Source organism: Sinocyclocheilus rhinocerous, unplaced genomic scaffold (assembly GCF_001515625.1).
Source record: "Sinocyclocheilus rhinocerous isolate Xijiao unplaced genomic scaffold, SAMN03320098_v1.1 scaffold2, whole genome shotgun sequence".
Taxonomy (NCBI): Eukaryota; Metazoa; Chordata; class Actinopteri; order Cypriniformes; family Cyprinidae; genus Sinocyclocheilus; species Sinocyclocheilus rhinocerous.
In genome coordinates, this window is record NW_015655572.1 from 732,911 (window position 1) to 758,859 (window position 25,949).

Here is a 25,949-nt window from a genome sequence, read left to right on the forward strand (position 1 = left end):
TATGACTAGGTCAGAAGAAGAAGAAAAAAACGCTGCAAAACAGCTTTGGCCCATAAAATGTCTGTGTGAGTGTATAGCTGATTTGGTTTGAGATGGTTTATGATAGAATGTAGCCTAAGCCTGACTCAGTATAATAGCTGAACTAACTACATTGTAACAAACAATAGTAAAAACAAAATCACACACACACATAAATGACAAATATGTCACCAAAGCACAGAGAAAATCAGTTTATTGTGATTTGTTTTATCTCATTATTTAATATGCTTTATCCTCACAATAGTAATAAGACTGTTTGATTTATAAAAGAGTTTAAAGGTTGTGATTTTCAACAATCACCCAAAGGTCACATTTATAGAAAGCTTGTAACAGTTTGGCATCAGTGTCACATTCATCGAGAAAGAGATATAATAAAAATATAAGAATAGATGTGTTAAAACATTAGGTTGATTGTCAGTGGAAATATCCTAGCAGAATATCAGGAGACTCATCAGAGAAATAAGTGATATAGTCAGAGAACCCAACAGACATGGAGCCCTGGATACTAGCACTTGGCGTGGCATCGGCGTATCTGTGAACAGAAATTATACAGCAGTCAGTTGATTGCAGCACTTCACGAGTGCTGATATTTACTTAACAGCACTTTTTACTGTTTTTTTTTTTTTTATAATTCCTATGCATCCACTGTGTTCCAGACCAGAGTATGTGAAGGTTGTGGAACTACAACACTCTTTTTTTTTAATGTGATATTGTTGAATTAAATTGAATTCTCTTTTTGTTGTTGTTTTGTTTCATAAGTTACCTTTGTTACCATCAGACCACATCAATGGACCAAGGGATATGGAAGTACTGTCATGGAAATCCACAGATCTGCCCGCTCTATGGTGGTGTTCAGAGTCACAGTGCTGAAAGACAGATGAAAAGACAACCAATTTGTGTCAGTTTAAGTTATCATCAGTCGTATCAGCCAAAGGGGTTGAGATTTTGCTAGTCAGCATGGCCCCATCAGCCCCTACTGGTGGTTTATCGCAATTGGAAACAAATAGCATCTTTCTCCACTGACCGTCGCTCAAAAGTATCTTTTACTTAAAGAAAACTGACAACATTTACTAATAACAACAATTATATGACCATGTCCACAAGAAAAATCTGAAAGGTTTTATTACTTGTACATTAATTTGTACACTCACCACTGAGCAGTGATTGTCTGTCAGAAGGCAAAGGTGAACAGCACAGTGCAGGTAAACCTTGGTGGAGTCTGCAGTGAATATAAACATCTCGAAGGAGAAACGGCTGGATGTAGAAACACCATTTTGCAGCAACTCCACTGTATCATCATTAGGATTGGGACACCTGAGCATTTTGGAACAGTATAATAAAGATATTATAAAGATAACAAAAAACTAAAATGATTTACTAGGTTAACTATGTTCAAGTATTGTACAATTTAAGGTTTGGAAAGATATGAGGGTAAGTAAATAAACATAAATTTATTTTTTAGATAGCGCTAAGTGAAGACAAACCAAACAAAAACATGGACTTGCCCATCAACGATGAGGTCCCAGCGGAGAGGGTAATGAGGATCGTTCACAGGTGTAGCCCAACATGTGTCAATCACTGAAGCAAACTGACGGCTGTCAACTCCATCAACACCAACGTCCACAAAAATCCGCTTGCTCAGCTCTGCGTTCACACTACCAGCGAAGGGGTGGGAGAATTCGGCATCCTGATATGGAATCATCCTGACCTGATATGTCCCTTGACCAGCAGGAAGGTTCATGTGCACAGTGCTGTTGAAATAATTTTACATGATATGTGTCAACTACAAATAAGTATAATTAATAGTTCATTCCGTAAGTTGGATAAAGTCAGTGTGCCCCACCTCTCCAGAGGGTTGATGTCCATGGAAAGTATTTGGGTTTGTGAGTAAACGCAGCTGAAAGGAAGCTTCAGAATTCTTTTCCTGCTGATGAGATGCCCAACTAATTTTGGCTCCCCCACAATAAAGTTCTTATAGATGAAGTGGGTGCCATTGGCCTGTATGGACATATTATTTGAATATTTGTACTTTAAGGGACTTTTTAAAGTATGATTTACAAAACAAATAAATAAAATAAAATGATTTGTTGTTATTTTGACCATTCAAAGATGTACATAATGAATCCTACCACAAGATTTGTGCCACAGATGTGGTCATTGTTGTCAAAATAGAACTCCACTCTGCCATTCCGGACTGTTCCTCTGCAGTTGGGGTCATTGAGGTGTAAGATGTCAGAAGGAAAACCAGCCTCAAAAAGCTGACAGCGAGACAGAGACATGGAGCCAGAGCTGCTTTCACAGGTTTCAATGAAATCTGAGAGCGAAAACATCCAAGAGAATGTCAAAAACAAAAATATAATCAATGATGAACATTAAAACAACATTGAAATGTTGTGCAATGAGTCCAACCAAAGGAGTCATGCTGAGATCTGTGATGGTTTTCCTTGCAGGAACAGCCGTAAACACCATGTTTCTCTTCACACTGTTCATTCTCAGTGCAGCTGAGCTCAAGACAGGGGTCTCCTTCACCTAAGAGGAGAACAACAGGATTAATGACAAAAGTTGAGGCATAGATAAAACACACATCTGGGGTGAAGATAATATCTTGGCTTCCTTTGTTAAATAAAACAATCTTTGCGATAACAGATTGAGCATTAGGACTTTTTGTTTTACTGGACTTACTCAAAAAAAAATAAAAAAAGTTACAAGTGGTTAAAACAGACCTATGGAATTTTATAAGTAAAAACATCAAAAAACACCATTACTGATATCAGTTCACGTGACATCTTTTCATTCAATGTGTCATTCAAATATGTGTTTTTTTTCTAAATTGTTTAAAAAATACTTGAGGGAATGGTTGATCTAGTGGTGGTCATGTAGGTGGTGCTCTCTTCTGTAAAGACAGAGAAAAAATGCAACAGTGAAAATGAGTGCAACAGAGTTCTAGAGTTCTAAACCAATCCAATCACCTCTGAGACAAATCATAAAATTACAAAAAGTATATGGAAAATACCTGAGGGAAGGCTTGATGTGGTGGTGATAATGTGTGTAGTGCTCTCGTCTGTAAAGAGAAAAATACATTCAAATTTTTTTTTTACCATATACCAACTCAGACATGCCAATAGAGCACAGCAGTCATCATCCACCTTTTCAGCAGCCTTGGTTCTGAAGTACCTTTTCTATTCATTGCCTCCATAAGGATTTGAAACATCTTGTCAACTGGGACAAACCACAAAATTACAAAAACCATTACAAAATACCTGAGTGAATGCTTGATTTGGTGGTGGTCATGTGTGTGGTGCTGTCTTCTGTAAAGAGAAAGATAAAATTAAATTGTTTCTTTATTACATGCCAACACTTATATGACTGTAGAACACAGTAGTGATCATCAACTCGTTCAGTGGTCTTGGTTCTGGTAGAGTTTTTCCTATTCATTTTCTCCACAGGAACTCACAACAATATTTTCTTAGTGTGTAAACACAAACATTTAGGTGATGCGACTCAGAAAAGTTAATATAAGAGATATTAAACACGTGCACTGACCATAGCAGCCACGAAGTCCATTTCTGACCGTACACTCCATCGTCGATGGGCATGTTGAATCAGAGCAGCGCAAATCATTTGGAGCAAAACATTCACAGAGTTGGGAACATTCTTCATTCCAGAATTGCTCACCAACCTAAGAAATTACACCACAAAACAATGAACTTTATACTTCCAGAACAACGTATATATGAGTTGTTTTAGTATTGATATACTATATACAAGGCTCCGATATCTTATAAATGAAATCGAATAAAGCTTTGTCAAAAGAGAGCTTCAGTCCTTACATTAAAGTAGAATCCGGTATGCAAGCAGCCACATTGCTCTACTGATGCACAGAGTCCTCCACTCCTCACCAACCCATCATCACAGAAACATCCCTCTGAGCAGGTGTGTTCACAACTAGCATCAATGTTGCTGGCGCAAGTATGACCACAGTCTGTGCCACACAACTCATAGTGGCTGTTCTCTGGGCAGGTTATGACTGGAAATGTAACATTTGTATTTATGTCAAGCATGTCTTAAAAATGTATTCTATTTTTCAAGTTAAGTACACACTAACGGAAATTATCTCACTCACCACAGGATGCGCTTTCTCTCCAGGGGTAGATAACGGCATTGTTAGATTGACAGGCACTCGCATAGGTTTGGATCGAGCGACACAGGACATCATTACGGTTTCCAGAAAGGCAAACATCGAACACACAGTCATCAAAGTAGGCTTGAGGATCGGCATAAACATGGCAGAAACTAAAGGGGCCCTCACTGGACCTGATGATGTCACACAGGGAACGGGAGGTTGTCTGATCCTGGCACAAAGGGCAATTGTTTCCACACCCATCATTGCATGGCAGCTCGTCCTCAACCTTCCAACTTGCTCCAAACTGGTCTGCTGAGCGCACCAGAGCACCTGAAGGAGTCATGAAGTCATCATTACTCTGGCCGTTGAAGTTTCCACAGATGCCACACGTAACACCACCGTAGTCCGCTGGTACGATGATGTCCACCGCCCAGGAGCCACTATAACCAACGCTCAAACCAAAGTCAGTTGATACAAATATGTACTGTGCGCTGGAGTACACAGACACCCGTCCAGAGTCAAGCAGGATGGGGAGGTTTCTGGTCTCTCCATCAACCTGATTGAAAAGAGAATAAACCAATAGCTTGTTTTAAAGCTAAGCAGCCAATATTGCTGATAAATGACTAAATACAATAAGGCTTGAAAACAAGTGCACTTCTGGGTGTGTTCTCCAGAGTAATACCAGAGGGAAATTGTTTGAAGAGCAGATTTGTTGTAGAAAAGAGAATAAACCAATAGCTTGTTTTAAAGCTAAGCAGGCAATATTGCTGATACATGACTAAATACAATAAGGCATGAAAACTCATCATTAATATTTATGTTTTTATATATCACCTATAATGCTTGATTACCTCAACAGTAAACCAACGGTTCATGTCCCGTGACATGTGCACAAGATGCCCAGAGACATTGACAAAAATTTCAACAGTAATTGACACTGGGAGTCCATGCCATGCCTCGTTCCTTGCATCCACCTGGAAGTGCGGAAGCCCAGTAGTGTCATTACATACTGTGGCTAGCACATAGCGGCATGTGCCCTGGAAGTCAAAGTAGGATTTATCAAAAGACATGTAGTGGGGGTCTCCTGAAGCAGAGCAACGAGCGTGTGGCCGAGGATGGCAGCCGTACTCGCCGTCCAACACATGGCAGACCTCCACCTCACTGCAAGAAGATGGTGTGCAATGAACATTTCCAGTGATTCCATCACAAACACACAAGAACTGGCACTCTTCACCATGCCAGAACGTCTCTCCAGCCTGCCGATAACGCCCAGAGTGGTAGCAACCACAACCCACGGGAGGCACACAACGATCTCCATTCAACACATTTCCGTCATTACACTGGCATCCCTCCTGGCACTGCAGTGTGCACTGAAATGGAAAGGAGAGGCTGGGGCAGGATGCAGGACAAGATGTACCGCATACAACATAATGGGAATTTGCTGGACAGCTGGGATCTGGAATTACAAAAGCATAATGACAATGGTAGAAAAGATAAGCAAATTTCAGCTTCATGAAATCCAGTTGTAGATCAGCAGATCCAACACTTGATGCTTACCACAGTGGGTGGCAATCCTCCACTCTTCTACTGCAATGCCATTCTGTTGGCAAAGTAGCGTGTAACCTCGCAAAGCCTCACATAGAGCCTCTCTGGCACCTTGTGTCTGCTCCAGCAGCTGAACGCAATCTGCTATCCGTTGCTGAGGATCTGTTGCTCTGCTGCACTCAGCAAATGGTCCATCATGCTTGGCCATTATGCTACAATGTTCAATGAACTGGCTGCTGTTCTGATAATGTCCTGTTTCCCAGCTGTCATTTGGGTCCTCACAGTGAGCTGATAGGGAACCATCACGCCAGCTGTCCGCAAACAGCTGAGTGTCATTTAACAGGACAGCATCTGGAGTATAAAACTCATCGGCAATGTCTCCATTCAAGTTCCCACACAGACCTCCAAGTGTGCCACTATATGTGCTTGGTGCCGTAATTCGGACAATGTGCGGCCAGTCAGCTCTTACAGTCACCCCAAAGTTTGTTTCCAAAACAAAACCCCTCACACTGCTGTGATAAATGCGGATTTGACCAGAGCCAACACTGACAGGCAGACCGACCATCTGTCCATCCACCTGAAAAGAGTGATAAACAGTGTCAGGAGACTTTCCATCTAGCGTATGAATTTGAAAAATAATGCAATTATGCTCTTGGACTGAGTAACAGCTTAGTGATTTCATATTGTGCCTTACCTTTACATTGCTGCCCTCTCCCATTTCGATGGTGACCTGAATTCCTTCTGCCTCAAACTTCAGAACCCTGGAAAAGTCTTGAAGGCCTCTGGGTACTTTCTCCACCGTCAGCACAAAGTGTGGTAGTGGGGATGGCCCCATCACCCTAGTAAGGGTCAATCCGCATGCTCCGGAGTATCTGAAACTTTGTCCATCGAAGGTGTGATATGACCCGAGGTCTTCAACCGAGCAGGTAGCATAGCCAGTGGGTCTGCAGCCTCTCACACCATCATGGACTCCACACACCTCTGCTGGACCACACTGGTGCTCATGGCAGGTCATCGACATGCTGCTGCACACACACTGTCTCCCACAGTCACCATCCAACACCACTGACTGTCCTTCAACGTAATAGAAGCCCTCAAAGATGCAGCCACAGTTTGCTTCAGGCACACACTCTCCAGCGCTCAGGATGTACCCAGGATCACAGATACAGCTTTCCTGACTGGGCAAGGGACAGTTCATTGGGGCAGACGGATTACTGCAAGTCACAGGACAACCTGTTCCTTGAGGCTCAAAATGACTGTGTACAGGGCATTGAATTTCTGAAAATAGAGAAATAAAATAAAGAACATACAGCAAGAATATGCGGTCTGAACAGAGATTTCTCAACAAGATCTCAACAAGATACCTACCACAGAAGCCCTGCTGTCTCCATTGACCAAGGTGTACACCCTGCTGTTGGCACTGAGTAGCATACACATTGAGAGCCTGGCATAGAATGGGCTGGTACCCTCCTCCCAAGCAAAGATCATACACACAATTCTCTATGTAGGTCTGTGGTGCATGAACAGGGTGGCAATCAACAAAAGGGCCGACAACATCTTCCAGGATTCCACAGTGGCTGCTGTCACTGTACAAAGTCATTTCATCTGTGGTACAAACAGCACAAGCCAGACCTGTGCACCTGACATTATGGCATTCAGGATCTGTGTCACTTTGTACCTTCCAGCTGTTAGCAAAGTCCACATCTGAGCTCAAGATCTCACCACTGGGTGAACGGAAATCATCTTCGGGGTGCAGATTAAAGTTTCCACACAGACCACAGGTGAAATTAAAATAGTCATAAGGTACAGAGATGCTGACGTAGCTGTATGCATCATATGTAACAAGCAGACCAAAGTCTGTGCTGATGGCCAAGGTAAACCCTGATTGATAGACCTGGATGGAGCCATTGCGGAGGGTGAATGGCGTTGCTGCAAAGCTTCCACTAACCTGGACAATTTCAGAAAAAGACGGAATTAGAATAATAAGCAGAAGGCTGCTTTCAAGTGACAATTAAAGTAAATTGTCATACTAACCCTCGCTTCATAATAGTGATCCTTGACCAGTTCAATTACTTCATCATAGACAAAAACTCTGACCATCCGTGTCCATGACACATGCGTGCTGCCCCGATGCTCATTTTTGCCCTCAATGCGATAATATGGCAAACCATTGCCACAAGCCTGAAATAAAACTTCAAGGATTACCAGCTGATTCATACAAAAAATAAACAGAAACCCATATAAATTATAGAGAACGGCTAACCTCAGAGAGAACATAAGTGCAGGTCCCTTGAAAGTGAAAAACCTGATAGTCAAAGGTGTAGTAGTGAGGATCACCAGAGATGGTACAGGTTTGCCGTTGAATGTTCTGGCAAGAGTATTGGAAGGCTGCTGGACGGCAGGCTTGGGAGTAAGTGCAGGGCTCGTGGCTACACTGGAGGCCACTGCTGGTGCAGGTGCATCTCTGCTGGCAGGTGGCATCACTCCAGAAAGAGTCTTCAAGCTGCACTGGAATGCCTACAATAAAGTATTGTTTCACATTGCTTAGAACTCAATATTGTTGTATGTTAGGAGATCAAACACCTAAAACTATTTTAACAAGATTTTTTTAAAGGTTTACCAATAAGCTAAAGTGAAATGAAAAGTGTCTATTGAGGGTTACTGCAAATAATTTAATTAGTTTAAGAGGACAGAAAAACCTTACCATTAAACTGACAACCCCGTGATCCATGATCTGTTCTGAAGACCCATCTGCCTGGCACATTGACATTGCTGCTGTATGTTAAGCTTGTGATGTTATACTGTAGTGATCCAGTAATTGAAAAGTGGTATGTAGAGCTGATGGTGTCATAACCAGCCTACAATAAGTGACCAAAAGAAAATGTTAGTTTCTATTTCAGTTAGTAAATTGGAATAGTTTCAACTAGTCACATCAGTGCAGACCTGTACATATCTTTGAGTTGGAGCAATTGTTCCATAATTAAACAAAACAAATGAGAAATGCCCATCTGAAATCAAAACCACCTGGAAAGATGTTTCCTGAAAAATACAAATTTAAAAAATCATGTGCTGGCCAACACAAGTTTGCTAAAAATCACAAAAAGCAGTAATCATACAATGTGCATTATTTTACTCTATGGTGGGTTACATCAATTTTGATTTTTATAATATCAAATATGATATTAAAAAAGAACAGGATTTTACAAAACCAGATTGGATTTCTTACGGTTCCTGAATATGGATAATATGCAACTCTGTCCCATGTTGCAACAAAGACCCAAGTAGCAGAAAAACTCAAATCAGGGAAGTATTGGTTAATGTCTTGTGTGGCCTCTGCAAGAACACTGCCAGAGGAGTACTGACGATATGAAATAAAACCATTGCCCCGGTTATCAATATCTGTCCAGAATGGAGCGATGAGGTCTTCTCCACCATAACCTGGGAACTGGTATGGAAAGTAGCTGTACCATGGCCAATCAAAAGTCAAGTATCCATTGTTGTTGATCTGAAATAAAGTATTATAATATGCACAACACTTTTAATAATAATAAATCCAACCAAGCAGCAACACAGCCATCATTTACTATCCTAAACTTTATATGGTACAGGTTAAGAGTTACAAATAGATTAAAGCAGTGGTTTTCAAAACTCTCCATGAAGTATCCCCAGCACTGCACATTTTGTACGTCTCCTTATATCTGACAAACCCACTTCAGGTCTTGCAGTCTCCACTAATGATCTGATGAGTTGAATCAGGTGTGATAGATGAGGGAGACATACAATATATGCAGGGCTGGGGGTACTCCAGGACAGGTTTGAGAACCACTGGACTAAAGTGTTGAAACTTGCTATATTAATGAGGGAGCAAAACTATTTTGATCATTCAAAAGTTAAATCACTTGTAACTCAGTATGAGTGCCATGGTGATTTAAACAAAATAATACCAGATTCACTTACATATAATTGGTTATATGTCTGTCCAAAAAATCTAAATGGTTGTAGAAGGGAAATCACTGGTGAAATCCCATCATCAGAACGATCATTCTCTGTGTCGCCAGCTCCAAATGGATAAAATGGTCCTGCAACAGTGGTATAGCCAGAAAAATATGGTGTACTGTATGGTATACTGTTTTTTGGGTATAAAGCTCACATACCACATATATCACAGCACATATAGTGTAAGGTATAAAATACTATTTGGCTACTAATGTTTCAATGTTCTGTTACCATGTGATGTCATAGTTACATTATTTTTGTTTAAATTGTTAAAATACCTGAGGAAATATTTGATCTTGTTGTTGTATGTGTGACATTAACTTCTGTGAAGAAAAATATAAGCAAACTGTAAAATATATGTATGCATGAAACACTTTTCAAACAAAAATATGAAGTACTTATGCTCTACCTGCACAATATGCAGAGCAGAATGGTGGTCTGACAAATTCATACACATAATAGTTTCCTGGACAAGCTTTGACTCGTATGGGATGAGATTTGTGACCACAGCAGTCATTCCATGTGGAAACGCACACTTGCCGAGTGACCACTCCATCTTCTAGCTGTGGGTGAGGGCTGTTGAGCCACAGTGGGGAAGGAGTGCCACACATGCCATAACCAACACATGAATCTGGCATCTGGACACTCTGACCATAGTAGAACAACCTGTACCAGCCGTTCCAGTTGACATTATAATCACATATTCCATAGTAATAATATTTATCGTAGTGTGGGCTGATGGTGGCTCTCTGGGGTTCATCTAGACTGTTATAGTTGTAGCAAGGGTCAGCACTTGGAGTGGTGAAAGCAACTGTTTTATGAAAAGTAAAAAGGTGTTAAGATTTCTTCAAAAACAAACACAAATCCTTTTCATTGTAAATACATTATTCTTTAGCAAGTCTGTAAATGCAGTCGTTACATCAAAGCTCAAAATTTAGCTCATAATAAGCATGTAACAGATGTAGAAGAATTACTGTACCTGCACAATATGTAGGGGCTGGGATCAATACCTTTGGCCTTTTAATTTTGTAGACATAATAACTTCCAGGACAAGCTTTGACTTGAATGGGGTCTGATCTGTAGTAACTGCACTGGTCATTAACAGAGCCGTAGACTTCACGAGTAACGACTCCATCTTCTATCTCAGGATGAGGGCCACCAAGCCACAGAGAACTATAACCTCCACATAACATGTAACTGAAACACCACTCGGGCATCTGAGCACTCGATCCATCAATGAAGAGTCGATACCAGCCATGCCATTCAACTAGAGTGTCATCATGTGCATATTGATACCAGAGATTGAGTGTGCTTCTCCATGAGTTGTCAAGAATGTTGTTGTCATAGCACGGGTCAAAATCTGTGTTGATAGCAGCTGATAAGACAGAAATCGGAAAATAAATAAATGAATTCATAAGGCAATGTTCGTGTTAGCAGTCAAAAGTCTATCTGAGCTACTTTGTGCTGCATGCCATTGGCTCTTTATTATAAACAGAGAACATTTTTTTAAATAACCAATATCTTTCTAAAAGTATATGTAACAAATGCTGTAATTAATTATTTTCAAACATTTTACTAAATGTCTTAAAAACAAGATTTCATATGTATTATCCTTTGAACTAAGATGAAATATTATTTTGACTGTAAAAAACCTACTCATGCTGGACCCCATAAATGTAGCTGGACTTGTAGAGGAAAAAGTTGTTGATATAGTGCTGGCATCTGAAAGAGGGAATTTTAAGAGACTGATCAAACAATATAAAGGTTTTGAATTAAAAAAAAGTGCTACAGAATAATTTTACCTGTGCAGTATCCTGAACAATAAAATGAATGTGGCTTTACAAGTTCATAGACATAGTAATTGCCTGGGCAGGCTTTGACTCTGATGGGTGTTGATTTAAAATCACAGCAGCTGTAATATCTGCCTCCACAGACCTCCATTGTCACCACTCCATCCTCAATCTGAGGGTGAGGACCATTGAGCCACAGACTGCTATATGTGTTACAGCTGCCATCAGCAACACAGCTCTCTTGCATTCGAATGTCCATTCCGTTGTAAAAAAGTCGGTACCAGCCGTTCCAGGAGAAATTTTCATCACAAATGTAAAGTCCAGTTTCATTTGTGGCTCGCCAGGGACGATCCAGATTTTCATAGTTGTAACAAGGATCATTACTGATGTTGTTGAAAGCAACTGATATGGAGAAAAAAAAAGGTTGTTAGTGAAATCGCTGTTTAAATGCTGTATTACAGGGTAATTTATATAACTTGATGCATAATAACGACATCTCATGGCTGTGTGTGTCTAGTCTAACTGGTTAAAGCATCCATGACCCATATAAAAGTTTAACATTGTTACTACCTGTACATATTATATAAATATATTGGTATATCAATGTTGAGTTGTAACAAAGAGTAAATCTTTCATATAGGGGATTAATAAAACCATCCATAAAGAACACACAAGTTAAAACTGCACCTGCACAGTACGTAGGCGTAGGGATTGACATGTCAGGTTTGACGAGTTTATAGACGTAGTAATCTCCTGGACAGGCTTTGATTTCAATGGAGGTGGATTTATAATAGCCACAATGGTGGGCGTTCCACCACCACCACCACCACGCCCAAGACGACGACCCCAAGACTTCACGGGTCACCACCCCATCCTCAGGTTTTGGATGAGAGCCATTGAGATAAAGTCCAACTTCACCACCACATCCTGTGAAACTCGCACACCACTCAGACAGCTGAGCACTCTCTCCATTCAAATACAGCCGATACCAACCATTCCATTCAACAAATCTGTCATCATTGTAATAAGATTGGTAGAAGTTCGTGCGCAAGTCTCTCCAGCCGTCATCAAGAACATTGTAACCAGAGCATGGGTCAGAGCTGGGAGTTGGGGCTTTACGAGAAGAGGGTCAAGAGAAAAAAAAGTTACAACAAAGGGAGTTTTTTTTTTTTTCCTTAAAAAGTTTCCATAATGTTCCAATATGGTCATTAAATGTGAGGATGGTGGTTTGTACATTTTAAATGATTTTATCCATAAATTTTCCCTAGACACATATTGATTCAAACCCGTATTGCATTCTAAAAATCTGGCTATACATTCAGCCCAAAAATAGATCAATACAAGACTAAGCAAATTACATTCTGCAATAGACTGGCATGATTAATTATAGTTAAAAAAAACTAAACATACAATTTAAGAGCAAATGCAAATGTGCTTACCTGCACAGTAGGTCCCAGAGCAGAAATTTGGTTGAACAAACTCATAGACGTAGTAATTTCCTGGGCAGGCTTTCACTTTAATGGGATTGGATTGGAAATAGCAGCAGTCATTGCCCCAGTGACCACAGATATTTCGGGTGACCACTCCGTCCTCGACTTGTGGATGTTGACCATTTAGCCACAGTGGGGCGTGAGTGCTACATCTATACTGATCAACACATGTGTCTGGCATCTGACCACTCTGGCCACCAATGAAGAGACGATACCAGCCATTCCAGTTGACATGAGCATCACACATTATGAAGGAGGAATGCTGATTGCTAATGGATCGCCAAGAATCATCAAGCACAGTGTAGTTATAGCAGGGGTCAAAAGGAATAGCTTCTGCTGTGGAAACATTAGCAATATAAATGGATCATTTGCTAAATAAACCGAGTTACTAAACATTTCTTTTTAGGTCAATATTTGTTTAATTTTAATTTACCTACAAATGGAGCTTCATTAAAAGTTGTCTACTTAACTTGAACATTTTCTTGTTGAGCTACCTGGTACAGATTTAATTTATACATAGCTAAAAAAAAAATTGTAAGCATAGTGGAGCATAGTGTACATAGAGAACTAATTTTATTACCCAAGAGCATAAATTTGGACTACTAATTCTTTCAATATAAAATAGCAAAAATAAATTTCATGAAAAAGATATCTAGAAAAAAAAAATTCTAGAACACGAGTGAAACAGTTAAAACAAATTTTTTTTTTACCTGGGGTTGTAACAGACAAAGTACTGGATTCTGTGGGTGGAATTGTCACTGTTGTTTCAGATGTTGTTGTAGATGCAAGGTTGGTAACATCTGTAAAGTAAAAATGATACTTTTAACTGTCAAAAATTGTTTAACCTAAAATATCAAAAGCAAAAACAAAGCATGTTTAAAAAAAATAAATAAAAATAACTACCTGCACAGTAAGATGCACAGAATGTTGGCCTGACAAACTCATACACATAATAGTTTCCTGGACAAGCTTTGACTTGTATTGGATGAGATTTGTAACCACAGCCGTCATTCCATGTGGAACCACATACTTGTCGTGTGACCACTCCATCTTCTAACTGTGGGTGAGGGCCATTGAGCCACAGTGGGTGAGGAGTACCACACATGTCAGAACCAACACTTGACTCTGGCATCTGGACACTCTGACCATAGTAGAAGAGCCTGTACCAGCCGTTCCAGTTGACATTATAATCACACATGTAATTGTTGTAATAATTGTCAGTGGCTCTCCAGGGGTCATCCAGACTGGTGTAGTCATAGCAGGGATCAGTATTTGGAGTGTTAAATAAAACTATAGTGAAAATATAAAGAGTAAATGCATTTAAGATGTTTAAATCCATTTAAAAATCAACAAATCTATAAGTGTAGTTTTAAATGAAAGGTGACAATACAATTTATGGTATGACTGTACCTGCACAATATACAGGCACTGGGATTGATGGTTTTGGCCTTAAAAGTCTGTAGACATAGACATTTCCAGGACAAGCTTTGACTTGGATGGGGTTGGATGTGTAGGAACTGCACTGATCATTAACAGAGCCATATATTTCACGGGTAACAACTCCATCTTCTGGCTGAGGATGAGGGCCACCAAGCCACAGAGAAATAAAACCTCCACATGACATATAACTGAAACACCACTCGGGCATCTGAGCACTCGATCCATTAATGAAAAATCGATACCAGCCATGCCATTCAACACGAGTGTCATCATATCCAGACATATACCAGAGTGTGCTTCTCCAGTAATTGTCAAGAATGTTGTAGTTATAGCATGGGTCATAATCTATGTTGATTACAGAGAGAGACAGAGAGACAGAGAAAACATACATAATAAAATAAAATAAAAATTAGGAAAGAGCAAGCTGTGTTTCATTGTTCTATTTATTAGTCAAACACCCCTATTTTTGAGTGGGCAGATTTTGGCCTAAACATCTGGACACAAAACTAAAAACACTAGAAAACTATCATCTAGAAAATGATACTGATCCACTCCTAAATTTTCAACTATCCCCTGCAAATGTCATTGTCACACATATCACTTAACGCTTTGAAGAACATGCTTTTCATGACTACTTGTAAACTAGTCTCGGTGGACTAAAGACTATTTTGAGTTTTCACTATAGAAACGTACTCAAAGTCATGCTGAATCCAGGACTGGTAGCTGGACTTGTAGTGGAAACCAGAGATATTGTGCTGACATCTAAAAAGAGGAAATGAAACATATTACTGAAATTATTATAAACGTGTTAAAAGAAGCTATTAAATCATATGAAAACATATTACCTGTACAATACCCTGAACACCCATATGCTGGTTGATTCACAAGTTCATAAACATAGTAATCGCCTGGGCAAGCTTTAACTCTGATGGGTGTTTGCTTCAAATCATAGCTGGAATACCATGTCCATGTTCTTGTACAGACCTCCATGGTCACCACTCCATCCTCTACCTGAGGGTGAGGACCAGCGAGCGACAGACTGTACTGTGTGTTACAGCTGCCTGCATTAACACAGCTCTCTGGCATTCGGATGTTCGCTCCATTGTAAAAAAGTCTGTACCAGCCATTCCAGGAGAAGGATTCATCACAAATGTAAAATCCAGTTTCATCTGTAGCTCTCCAGGGACGATCCAGAGATTCATAGTTGTAACAAGGATCATTACTGATGCTGTTGAATGCAACTGATATGGAGAAAAAAGGCTGTTTGTGAAATCACTGTTTAAATGTTAAAAGTGTCAGCTTATTAAAATAAGACTTCAAGTCTCATTGTTGTGTTTCTTAGAATATACAGAATTCATGAAATGGAAATTAACTATACCAAAATATACATTTTTCACACAGAGAATAAACATGAACAGTAATTTATACAAAGCAGTACACAAGTACCTGCACAGTATGTAGGCCTAGGGATTGACACATCAGGTTTGTCAAGTTTATAGACATAATAATCTCCTGGACAGGCTTTGACTTGAATGGAGGTAGATCTAAAATAGCCACATTGGTTGGAGTTCCACCACCAACTTGAAGATCCCAAGACTTCACGGGTCACCACCCCATCCTCAAGTTGTGGATGAGAAGCATTGAGATAAAGTCCAACTTCACCACCACATCTTGCGAGTGTCACACACCACTCAGACAGCTGAGCACTTTCTCCATTCAAATACAGCCGATACCAACCATTCCATTCAACAGCAGTGTCATCATGGTCGTATGACTGGCTGTTCTGGCGCAAATCTCTCCAATCATCATCAAGAATATTATAATCAAAGCATGGGTCAGAGCTGGGAGTTGTGACTTTTGAGAGACCAAATATGAAAGAAGTAATAGTGAAGGGTTGGGTTTTGGCTTATGTATGTATGTATGTATGTATGTATGTGTATTTGATATAATATATATTTGATATATATTACACACACACACACACACATATATACACATGTATACACACATATTTTATATATATATATATATATATATATATATATACACACACAGTATATACTGTATATATGAACAAATATGGCATTATGGGTTGAACAATAAAAAAATAATATGTTTTTCTGTGACAACAGGAAATCTTTTTGAAAGTGAAACATTATTAAAATATATAAGGTTATTATTATTATTTGTTTGCAAATTGTTTAAGTATTCTTTGTTATTGTTAGATTAAAAAAATTATGTCAGAGAACAAAGAACATTAAATTACCAGTTGGGGTGGTGTGTGGCGTGACATCTGTATATCTGATATTCGTCACTTCTGTAAAGTTTTGGATGAATATTAGTTAAATACAAAAACACAATTATACAAGTTTTAATGTAAATATATTTACCTGAGCAGTATGCCACAGAGCAGAACACTGGGTTCATGAACTCATACACATAATAATTTCCTGGGCAGGCTTTCACTTTCATAGGATTAAACACATAATTGCAGCAGTCATTGTTCCAGTGGCCACAGACATGACGGGTGACCACTCCATCCTCGACTCGTGGATGCTGACCATTTAGCCACAGTGGGGCAACAGTGCCACAGCTAAACTGATTAACACATGTTTCTGGCATCTGAGCATCTTGGCCTGCAATGAAGAGACGATACCAGCCATCCCAATTAACACTAGCATCACAATTGTATGAATTGTGATTGTCTGTGGCTCTCCAAGGATCATCCAGGGCTGTGTAGTTGTAGCAGGGGTCAATGCGGAAAGCCTCTGTTACAAATAACAACACACACACACACACACACACACACGGTTTAAGTGTAAAGATTTTGTAAACCTACAATACATTTCAGTACAGTAAATGTTAATTCAGTAAAATGAAATATGAATGCATAAATATTGTGTAGCTCAACATGAAAGTCAGCAAAGAAACTAGTACTGCATTTGCAAATTTCAAACATTGTTTTATCTAGTGTCTTAACACAAACACATGGTGTGTTGACAGACTGTACTGACTGTTTTATGACATTTCCTGTCAAAACGTCAACAGTCAGTAGAGGGCATAGCATACTACATTACCAGCCAATGTTGTCTCTGGAGTGAAAGTAGGAATGCTGATGCTATTGTTCCTAACATCTGTAAAACAAAATTAAATGACTATTAATTAATAAACAGCAAAAAATATTAATTACATAGTACAAAAGGCACATGTTGATGTATTCACCTCAACAGTATGCAAAAAAGCAAACTCAAATGTAATGCATAACGTGGGTGAATGCAGATATGTTTACCTGCACAGTAGGTCCCATAGCAGAAACTTGGGCTAACAAACTCATAGACGTAGTAATTGTCTGGGCAGGCTTTCACTCTAATTGGATTTGACTGGAAACCACAGCAGTTATTCCACCAGTGACCGCAGACATCTCGGGTCACCACTCCATCCTCAATTCGTGGGTGTGGACCGTTTAGCCAAAGTGGGGCATGAGTGCCACAGCTTAGCCGATCAACACATGTGTCTGGCATCTGAACGCTCTGGCCATGAATGAAGAGACGATACCAGCCCATCCAGCTGACATAAGCATCACACATTAAATTGAAGGTATATCGATTGTCTGTGGCTCTCCAAGCATCGTCCAGCACAGTGTAGCTATAGCAGGGGTCAAAGTGGAGGGCTGTGAAAACATATTTAAAAATATATATTAATTCATATAATTTTTTTTTTTTACTCTTGTGGTGTGAAATCAACCTAGAAATGGAGCTTAAAACGATTTTTCCAGACTCCCCTATAAATTATATTTGAAGTCTTTGATTATACATGGCAAATTGTAAAGCTTCTATTTATTGAGAAGAAGAAAAAAACAGCTGACAGCCAGTGAGCTTACCTAAAAATAAAACCTAATTACACAACATTCTCTAGCCATAAGTTCAATACCTGTGTCTGTGACAGGCGGAGTAATGGATTCTGGGGGTATGACTGCCACTGTTGTTGTAGGTGATGTTGTAGATGTTGGGCTGCTGAGGCTTGAGACATCTGGTGCCGGGAACATTTGTTTGTTTTACATCAAAGTCCATCATTTTCAAACATAACCAAAAAGAATAAAAACTCCAAACCAAAGCATGTACGTGATGCAAATATGTTTACCTGCACAGTAAGATGAACACAATAGTGGCCTGACAAACTCATACACATAATAGTCTCCAGGACAAGCTTTGACTCTTATGGGATGAGATTTGTAATCACAGCAGTCATTCCATGTGGAAACGCACACTTGCCGAGTGACCACTCCATCTTCTAGCTTTGGGTGAGGGCCGTTGAGCCAAAGTGGTTTGTCTGTGCCACACATGCCAGAACCAACACATGAATCTGGCATCTGGACACTCTGACCATAGTAGAAGAGCCTGTACCAGCCGTTCCAGTTGACATTATAATCACACATGTAATTGTTGTAATAATTGTCAGTGGCTCGCCAAGGGTCATCCAGACTGGTGTAGTCATAGCAGGGATCAGTATTTGGAGTGCTGAATGGAACTATAGTGAAAATATAAAGAGTGTATTATAGCTATTGTGGATTAAGCATGTTCAAGACTACATGATTAATACCATTTAGCATTTACAGCTCTGTAAATAGTTTTCATATGAAAGGTGACTATAATTCTTTAAGTTATGAAGGAGAATAACTTTACCTGCACAATATACAGGCACTGGGATCGATGGCTTTGGACTTTCAAGCTTGTAGACGTAGTAATTTCCAGGACAAGCTTTGACTTGGATGGGGTCAGATATGTAGTAACTGCACTGGTCATTAACAGAGCCGTAGACTTCACGAGTAACGACTCCATCTTCTATCTCAGGATGAGGGCCACCAAGCCACAGAGAACTATAACCTCCACATAACATGTAACTGAAACACCACTCGGGCATCTGAGCACTCGATCCATCAATGAAGAGTCGATACCAGCCATGCCATTCAACTAGAGTGTCATCATTTCCAGACATATATCCATATTGATACCAGTAATTGAGTGTGCTTCTCCAGTATTCATCAAGAATGTTGTAGTTGTGGCATGGGTCATAATCTGTGTCAATGGCAGCTGATGAGACCAAAAGAAAGAAGTCATATGTCTTTTCAAATCTTGACATTTTGTTTTGGTATCAGTGGAAGGTTCTTACATGTACACAACATGTAAAAGCTTTTGAACAGAACAGAGATGTACACATTTTTCTTATTTTGCATAAATATCATATTTTTTTCATTTAGTACTGCCCTTCAGAGTCTAGAGAAGATAGTTACATGTTTCCCAGAAGACAAAATAAGTTAAATTTACCCTGATCTTCAGATTCAAAAAGCTCTTAATGCATTGTGTTTCCTTCTGGAGCATCAGTGAGCATTTTAACCTTCTGTAATATTTGCATATGAGTCCCTCAGTTGTCCTCAGTGTTTTGAACGGGGTCATATTTATAAATTCAACTATTGTTTTCTATTGTGGACTATATGTAAACATCTTTTATGTGAAATATCTTACTCAGGTCAGTACTAAATGAACAATAACAAGCATTTTGTATGATCCCACTTATTTTGGTAAAACAATTAAAGGGGTCATATGATGCTGCTAAAAAGAACATTATTTTGTGTATTTGGTGTAATGAAATGTGTTTATGCGGTTTAAAGTTAAAAAAACACATTATTTTCCACATACTGTACATGTGGTCACAGAAAAAATAACATTTTAAAACATATTAAAATAGAAAACAGTTCATTTGTAATATTTCACAGTATAACTATTTTTGATCAAATAAATGCAGCTTAAGCATAAGAGACTTCTTTCAAAAATCTAACTGCCCTCAAACTTTTGAATGGTAGTGTACATATATAATTTCATACATGTCATACAAAAGGTTTTATTTTCTATACACACACAAACACACTCTCGCAACTCACACACTGTTAATTATTAGTATTTTTTTTTTTACATTAAAACACCTAAAACAACACTTAATTTCAACATATACTCTGCTGATTCAGATATGCAAAGCATTTTGGGAACTAAAGAAAATCCATTGCCCAAGCAGTTTCAATTCAATAAAAATAATTTGTGTTCAGACTACATGAATAATAAACTTCAGTTTTACACAATGAACGGAATAAAATGAGTTATGACCAAATGTTCAGCAATTTTGTTGCTTTAATTCATTTTAATTAAGTAAATGTGGATGAAAAACACTGATGGAAAAACAAACAAATACAATATTGATAGAAATTAAGTCATGTTATGATCAAAAGATAATATGATCCGAGCAGTTCAAAGCATACTTGCAGGAAGCGAATGACTCTACATGATGAGTGACACATGACAGCATTAACCTTTTCTAAATGAAGATATTCTGGGAACTAACGATCTTTTATCATTTCTTTGAGATGTGCAGTACATTAAAGTTTTACATTCCAAACACATTTAAGAGGCTTTTTTGTACATAATATATACTAAGTTTGACATACACATTTTTGTTTGTTGCAGTGCAAATGCAGATTGCTAAAAAGCAGTAAATTATAGCAAAATGTTTGGAACACATTTTATATTATTATTATTATTAAAAGTAAGGAATTGGAAGAAGAAGAAATTAAGGATCATTATAAATTATGATAAAGTGGACCCTATTTTAATAAAACTCTTACCGTTAATCAACAGGAGTTGTGACGCACACAATGAGATTAGAAACCTCATTGTGGCAGACTGCTCCTGGGGACGCCAAAGTGTCAAAGTGATCTGTAAATAAATATGCGCATAATTATGTATTTAATTATGTACATAACTACATAACATACAGCGGGTAAAATAGGCCAAGTATTAAACACGTCACCATTTTTCTCCGTAAATATATTTCTAAAGGTGCTGTTGACATGGAATTTTCACCAGATGTCAGTCACAACCCAAGTAATCCATACAAACAAAGAAAACAAAACAAATAAGTTCAGAAATTAAGTTATGTGTAATAAAACGGAATGACCCAGGGAAAAAGTATTGAACACACTTACTGAAATTTATTTAATACTTCGTACAAAGGCCTTTGTTGTAATGAGAGCTTCAAGATGCCTCCTGTATGGAGAAACTAGTGGCATGCATTGCTCAGGTGTGATTTTGGCCCATTCTTGAAGGCTCAAATCTTGAAGATTCTGTGGTCCTCTTCTGTGAACTCTGATCTGTAGTTCTTATTTTCTATTGGATCCAAGTCAGGTGATTGGCTGGGCCATTCTAGCAGCTTTATTTTCTTTCTCTGAAACCAATTGAGAGTTTCTTTGGCTGTGTTTGGGATCATTGTCTTGCTGAAATGTCCATGGTCCACCCTTGATTCATCTTCATCATCCTGGTAGATGGCAGCAGATTTTTATCAAGAATGTCTCGGTACATTTTTCCATTCATCCTTCCTTCAATTATATGAATTTTGCCAGTGCCACACCATGATGTTTTTGGGGTGATGTGCTGTTGTTTCATCTTCATCATCCTGGTAGGTGTTGGGACTGAACCAGCTAATATTAATTTCTTCTGACAAGGGACAGGATTGCTTTCTGGGTCAATATCACCATAGAGTGCATTTCAACCGTCACAATACTCAAAAATTTTGGTTTTAATTTCCCATTCGCTTTATTTCATTTCATAAATAGTAGGGGAGAGTGGGGACGTTTTCAAGTAACAACCGTGTCTTGGTTGTCAATTTAATTCTGAAATTAATTAATTTCAATGTGAAATTTAATAATAGCCTACTTCTGTTAACATATGTTAAAGGTTACTGAACTGAGGCCATTGCATAAACATAGCCACTATCTTAAGACTGTCTTAAGAACTAGTTTGACCAACTAGCAGTTAACAGTGGTGATCGGTCTTACTTTTTTAAAATTAAAATTAGACAAATCTACCATTTTATGGAACTGACTTGAGTCCACGTTTGAAATGAGTCCACTTTTACTTAAAGGGGTCATATGATGTTGCTAAAAATAACATTATTTTGTGTATTTGGTGTAATGAAATGTGTTTATGCGGTTTAAGGTTCAAAAAACACATTATTTTCCACATACTGTACATTATTATTTCTCCTCTATGCCCTGCCTTTCTGAAACGCAGAGTCAAGACACTGAAATTGAATAATAGCCTACTTCTGTTAACATATGTGAAAGGTTACTGAACTGAGGCCATTGCATAAACATAGCCACTATCTTAAGACTGTCTTAAGAACTAATTTGACCAACTAGCAGTTAACCAAGTGGTAATCAGTCTTTTTTCAATTCAAATTAGAAAAATCTACCATTTTATGGAACTGACTTGAGTCCACTTTTGAAATGAGTCCACTTTTACTTAAATAAAAAAGGAGAAATACCTAACTATTGAAAGGGGTTCTTTATTAATCCATAAAATTACAATTATGTAATGTTATGGCAAGCTTTTACATCAATGTTGTGGTAAGGGACAGCATGTTGGGACGGTTGCAACGTGTTGCAACTTGTCCCCACACTGACAGCAGTGACAAAACTTGGTATATTAGCTTGACACAATATCTTTGACACATGCTAACTATGCCTATTAGAAGTCAAGAAAACACAGATATAAATCATATGTTTTTACAATGCTTCACGCAAACAACTTAGGCAGTATGACAAAAAAATCTGATAAAAAAAAAAATACTTTTTTACCATGAAAATTATTATTTGTAGAAGGAATGGTCACATGTGCCTGATTTCATCCAGGAAGGATGAGGTGCTGATTGAGCATGTGTAGTATGAATATCATCACTGTAGCTCATTCCTGATTGAAGAAATAAGCCATGTTGCAACCGTCCCCACTCTCCCCTACACTCAAGTACTATAGAAAACATATTAGCTGAGCTCCCACACATTTTTTAGATAATTATGAGCCATTATTTGAAGCATAATCCATAAGATATGTCCACACTGTCATGGGCATATATATTACTGTTAAATACGTTTTCATTGCTAAATTAAGATGCAAATTATATTTTCAGAAAGGTATGATGTGCCTTTCCTAAACAGGGTTATTTGTTTGCTTTCAAATTATAAATACATAAAAGATTTTATGTAAACCATGTGTTTTTAAAGAAACTCATACAATTTGCACATGTAGCCTATTTTTTCTTATTTGGAGAAAACTGTGATATTTGGATGCAGTTTTTTTGTTTGTATGTTATTGCCCCCACACTTAGCTATTAAACGCACTGGGTTATATAGATATGATTGAATTATTATTTAAAATATTACTGTAAAATATCAAGATGACAGGGTGGACCAGCACATGACAGGGTGGACACATAATGCAGAACACACAAAGCATGACAAAATATGACAATGAAACATTTATTTAACTTCGAAAAAATTATATAATAATAATAATAATAAATAATTGACTAACTGAATAGTTAGTCTGGTTGTTGAAGAGAATTTGGTATATTTAAACTTACATATTCTGAAAATACTGTATTCTAATCACTTCTGGCATATTTTATGCCAACAGTGTGGACATGTTAAGTTTTGGCAAAGCAAGTAAGCAAACTCATAAGAAGAAAATTTGTCAATTGAAAAGTCACCAATTTACCTCAGCTGTTGAAATTTCCCGCCACTGACGAGACAAAAAAATCTGTTGTCCTGATGTCACTCAAGGGGATGGCCTTTTCTTAAAGGGGCGGATTCCCCAATATGACAGGGTGGCCAACCATTCGAGGGACATCGACAAACTCTTTTTTTATTAAATAAAAATATCGTTTTTATAACCAAATGATCAATACACTCAAATGGAGTAATCTCTTATTTAACAAAATATTAATAGGAGAACATATATTTTTTTTATTTTATAATTTGACAATATTCTACCATCATTCAAATTTAATGAGCAGTGCATGGGACATAGCAAAATAACATGCATCCTCTTACACAAAATATAAAATATATATATATAAAAAAGTTAAAACTTAGCCTAATATAACACACCCTTTCATAGTCATTTTTGTTAAGTTATCATGCAAATGAGTTTTGTACAGGACACCAAAAGGCACCCTACAGTGATATTGACCCTTCTAATTACTGCTAGATTTCAGCTGGTGTCTTGGCTTTCCATGCCTTTTTGCACCTCCCTTTCTTCATGTTCTATACTTTTTCCCCCCGTGTCATTACATTTTATTACACAGAACTTAATTTCTGAACTTATTTGTTTTGTTTTCTTTGTATGTATGGATTACTTGGGTTGTTACCGACATCTGGTGAAAACTTCATGTCAACAGCACCTTTAGAAATGTATTTACTAAGAAAAATGGTGATGTGTTCAATACTTATTTTACCCGCTGTACAAACAATACATGCACACTAAATAGTATTTGGAGTACTTGGACACTCAAGATAAATAAAATGTGTAAATATCTTTGCATTTTATGGCAAAACATCAAAACAAGTGGCATTTTTAGAAAATATAAGCAGAGTAGAGTTCAAAATATGAAGCAATACATATTCAAAATGAGGACAAGTCAAATTTTTGGAGCGTGCAAATTTTTGCGCTTTTTTTTTTTTTTTTTGTGGTGACTTGATTGCAACTGACTTGGTACATCTATAGCAAGTCACCAAGACCAATTAGTTAAACACAATTGATAAAGTAGCTCAGAAAAGTAAAATTAATTAATTGAAAATGAGAAAATCTCTCATAAATGCATTGTATTTCCATTAAACAACTGCTATTATAATTGCCAATAGTTGCTTTGTCTTCTTATATTTGCACTCCTAAATGGTGAGAAGCAACATGGAATTGTTAAGGTTATTGTGTAAAATATTTAAGATGTTAATTTGCAGTGCAGAAGATGCTTTAAAAGGCTTTGTTGTGTATTTTTTTTAATAAAAATTGCAACTAGTATTCGACAATCCCTGAGATTATCTCCAGAACAAATTGTTAAAATGTTCATGTAGACAAAATAAGATAAAAAATAATAAATAAAATCCCAAAACAAATATGCATAACAAAAGCATTTGATTTAAATTATAGAGTCAGATGGCATGAATGAAAAAGTTCACCTGAGATGAAATGCTGCTGCAGAGCAAATCACGGGTGATTCTCTCCCCAACAGTTCAACCAGAACACAGTGATGCTGAACAGCACATCTCGATCTTACATATTATCGATAAAGGTGGGCGGACCATGACTGGAACAAAAGCACTTTCTCAAACTCAGCCTTAAACCAGTTTGTCCATTAGTTCAATGCATGGCATGTTATGTCATCGACCTGCCATTTAATGGTTTTACTTCCTTGTGTGCATGTATAGCTTTGCTTTAGACATGTGTCCCAAACACCATACGCTATTACAGAATACTACACACCAGGGATCCTCAAATCTGGCCCACGAGATCCACTTTCCTGCAGAGTTTAGCTCTAACCCTAATCAAACACACCTGAGCAAGCTAATCAATGTCTTCACGATCATTAGAAAATCACAGGTAGGTCAGTTTGATCAGGGTTGGAGCTAAACTCTGCAGCGCATTG

At 38.0% G+C, this 25,949-nt stretch overlaps 2 protein-coding genes across 2 annotated transcripts; both read right to left on the reverse strand.

Annotated features, from left to right (window-relative positions):
• Positions 1-210: 210 nt before the first annotated feature.
• Positions 211-18,079, reverse strand: LOC107718529 (alpha-tectorin-like). The gene is made up of 39 exons (XM_016525629.1): positions 17,713-18,079; positions 17,501-17,557; positions 16,814-17,191; positions 15,870-16,277; positions 15,269-15,664; positions 15,117-15,185; positions 14,394-14,768; positions 13,887-14,273; positions 13,694-13,783; positions 12,933-13,319; positions 12,181-12,606; positions 11,506-11,895; positions 11,360-11,425; positions 10,683-11,078; positions 10,113-10,514; positions 9,982-10,026; positions 9,665-9,786; positions 8,934-9,212; positions 8,651-8,746; positions 8,412-8,565; positions 7,971-8,224; positions 7,742-7,888; positions 7,076-7,655; positions 6,402-6,985; positions 5,720-6,284; positions 5,014-5,618; positions 4,163-4,718; positions 3,870-4,066; positions 3,583-3,718; positions 3,300-3,347; positions 3,053-3,100; positions 2,885-2,932; positions 2,449-2,568; positions 2,169-2,353; positions 1,883-2,037; positions 1,545-1,790; positions 1,191-1,353; positions 803-905; positions 211-571 (listed from the first exon to the last, which is right to left on the reverse strand). The coding sequence occupies exons 1-39, from the start codon at positions 18,008-18,010 to the stop codon at positions 468-470; spliced, it is 10,065 nt and encodes a 3,354-aa protein (XP_016381115.1). The 5' UTR covers positions 18,011-18,079; the 3' UTR covers positions 211-467.
• A 64-nt stretch (positions 18,080-18,143) lies between these two features.
• Positions 18,144-19,605, reverse strand: LOC107718538 (uncharacterized). The gene is made up of 5 exons (XM_016525635.1): positions 19,593-19,605; positions 19,106-19,513; positions 18,564-18,950; positions 18,325-18,452; positions 18,144-18,167 (listed from the first exon to the last, which is right to left on the reverse strand). Exons 1-5 carry the CDS (start codon positions 19,603-19,605, stop codon positions 18,144-18,146), a joined length of 960 nt encoding a protein of 319 aa, XP_016381121.1.
• Between the last annotated feature and the right edge of the window lie 6,344 nt (positions 19,606-25,949).

Coding starts and splice junctions, on each gene's coding strand:
- LOC107718529 (XM_016525629.1), bottom strand. CDS start 18,010: ATGTGTGATGCTTATGTCAGCTGGATGGGCTGGTATCGTCTCTTCATT. Junction 8,747..8,933: donor ATTATCCATATTCAGGAACC/GTAAGAAATCCA, acceptor TGTATTTTTCAG/GAAACATCTTTCCAGGTGGT. Junction 1,354..1,544: donor TGGGACCTCATCGTTGATGG/GCAAGTCCATGT, acceptor CAAAATGCTCAG/GTGTCCCAATCCTAATGATG.
- LOC107718538 (XM_016525635.1), bottom strand. Junction 18,951..19,105: donor AGTGCCTGTATATTGTGCAG/GTAAAGTTATTC, acceptor TTTTCACTATAG/TTCCATTCAGCACTCCAAAT. Junction 18,453..18,563: donor GTGTTCATCTTACTGTGCAG/GTAAACATATTT, acceptor TCCCGGCACCAG/ATGTCTCAAGCCTCAGCAGC.